At 34.6% G+C, this 1,719-nt stretch overlaps 1 protein-coding gene across 1 annotated transcript; it reads right to left on the minus strand.

Annotated features, from left to right (window-relative positions):
- Positions 1-798: 798 nt before the first annotated feature.
- On the minus strand, positions 799-1,470 carry LOC131182860 (E3 ubiquitin-protein ligase MPSR1-like). The gene has a single exon (XM_058152205.1). The coding sequence runs from the start codon at positions 1,468-1,470 to the stop codon at positions 799-801; it is 672 nt and encodes a 223-aa protein (XP_058008188.1).
- Between the last annotated feature and the right edge of the window lie 249 nt (positions 1,471-1,719).

The raw sequence follows: 1,719 nt of genomic DNA on the forward strand, positions 1-1,719 counted from the left end.
TAATAATCATTCTTAATTTGGTAAATATTACTTGAAATCTAATCTGACAGACAAGAGTGGACTTATATATATGTCGGAAATTTATTTAAATGATTGATCAGAAAATATTTTGTAAATATATATTAATTAAAAATTATTAAAAATTAATTTAAATTTAATATTTTAATTAAAAATATTAAAATAATAAAATAATTTTTAATAACATTAAAAGTAATATTTTTAAAAAATATAGTTTTTAACCTCTAAAATTTAATGTCAAATGGGCCCTAAATTTGCAGCAATTACATTTTAAAAAAAATAAAAATTTGCAATTACATTTACAAAATTATTTTTCTCCTAAGATGGCTAGATTTCTTGTAAGCTTGAAAATAAAATCACGAGTTAGATCTTTTTCTTAGATTAAGGGCAAAAGAGCAGAAATTCTTGTAATGTAGACTGCAGAGAATGGTCAGAGAATCGTCCTGATTCTGTATTATACATGCTCAATCTTCATTAATTAGCATAAACATTAAACAATCTCATAAATTCTGGGTCAAAATGAGCAAACTGATTGGCTAAGTCACTCGCACCATCATTCAATACAATTATCAATCAATACAATTAAGGGTAAAGAAAAGCAACTTCATTTTTAAAAAAATGCAGACTTTTAACAGAATAGAATATTGAATCCGATAACCCCTTCAAACTGGCCATTGCTAGGCAGCTGATTTGATGAATATAATCTAATTTCAAGACTAGAATTGAAAACTGTGGCAGAAAACAAAAAGTGGCCTCTGAAAACAGTACAATCATCAGCATTCAATCCTCAAGTTCCCGTCGACAACTGGGGCACGAATTCCGAACCTTCAACCAGCGAGAGATGCATCGTTCATGAAATATATGACAGCACGGCATCTTTGTGAGTGGGAATCTGGCTCCAGATAATTCTTCTAAACAAATCGCACAGTCACCGCCCTCCTTCGCAGCGAAAAACCTCCACTTCCTCAACTGGTTCAGCACGGAACTTGATGCACTTCTGGGAATCACTTCTTGGCTCACTTCGTCCATTATCATCGTCAAATCAATGGGATTTGCATCAAGCAAGTCTTCATGGATAATATTTACGTCGGCCACCACAGGAAACCCCAAGAAAGGGTGCCTATTAGCCAAAAAGATGAGGAAGTTTGCAATGCGATAAGTCAAGAATTCGCGCAATTGGTAGTCAAAAACGAAGCAAGAAAACAGTTCATCAAGATGGCGTCGGCACAGTGGTAGATCAAGTAGGCGAAGAGGTTGAATCTGGAAGGGAAAAGAGGAGGTTGGAGCAGTTGGATAGGCCTCCATCTCGATCAGTTCTCCTGCAAGGTTTCTGAGCAATTTTCGGTAATTGAAGTGGAAGCGAAGCTCGAGAAACAAATTGGGAGGCTGAGTGGGATTGAGGAACTTGCTTATAGAAGAATTTAGGTTGACTTCAATTCTTCTAGCACTCATCTTGAAAGCGGACTGAAACCACTGAGTATTGTATGAGGAGTTTTCTTGGTTTTGGATTATATATATAGGTGTAGTTAGTGTCCTTTTCCTGTCGGTGGAGATTACACCGTTAGTTTCATAACCCATGTGGGATTTGGAGTTTCCCACGTATCTTAGTAATTAATGATTCTTGATTTGTTTATTTATTTAGATAATGGAACATGAGATTTGGATAAACATTACTTTTAATTATCTAATCGAACGGATAAG

This window comes from Hevea brasiliensis, chromosome 9, assembly GCF_030052815.1.
Source record: "Hevea brasiliensis isolate MT/VB/25A 57/8 chromosome 9, ASM3005281v1, whole genome shotgun sequence".
Classification (NCBI taxonomy): Eukaryota; Viridiplantae; Streptophyta; class Magnoliopsida; order Malpighiales; family Euphorbiaceae; genus Hevea; species Hevea brasiliensis.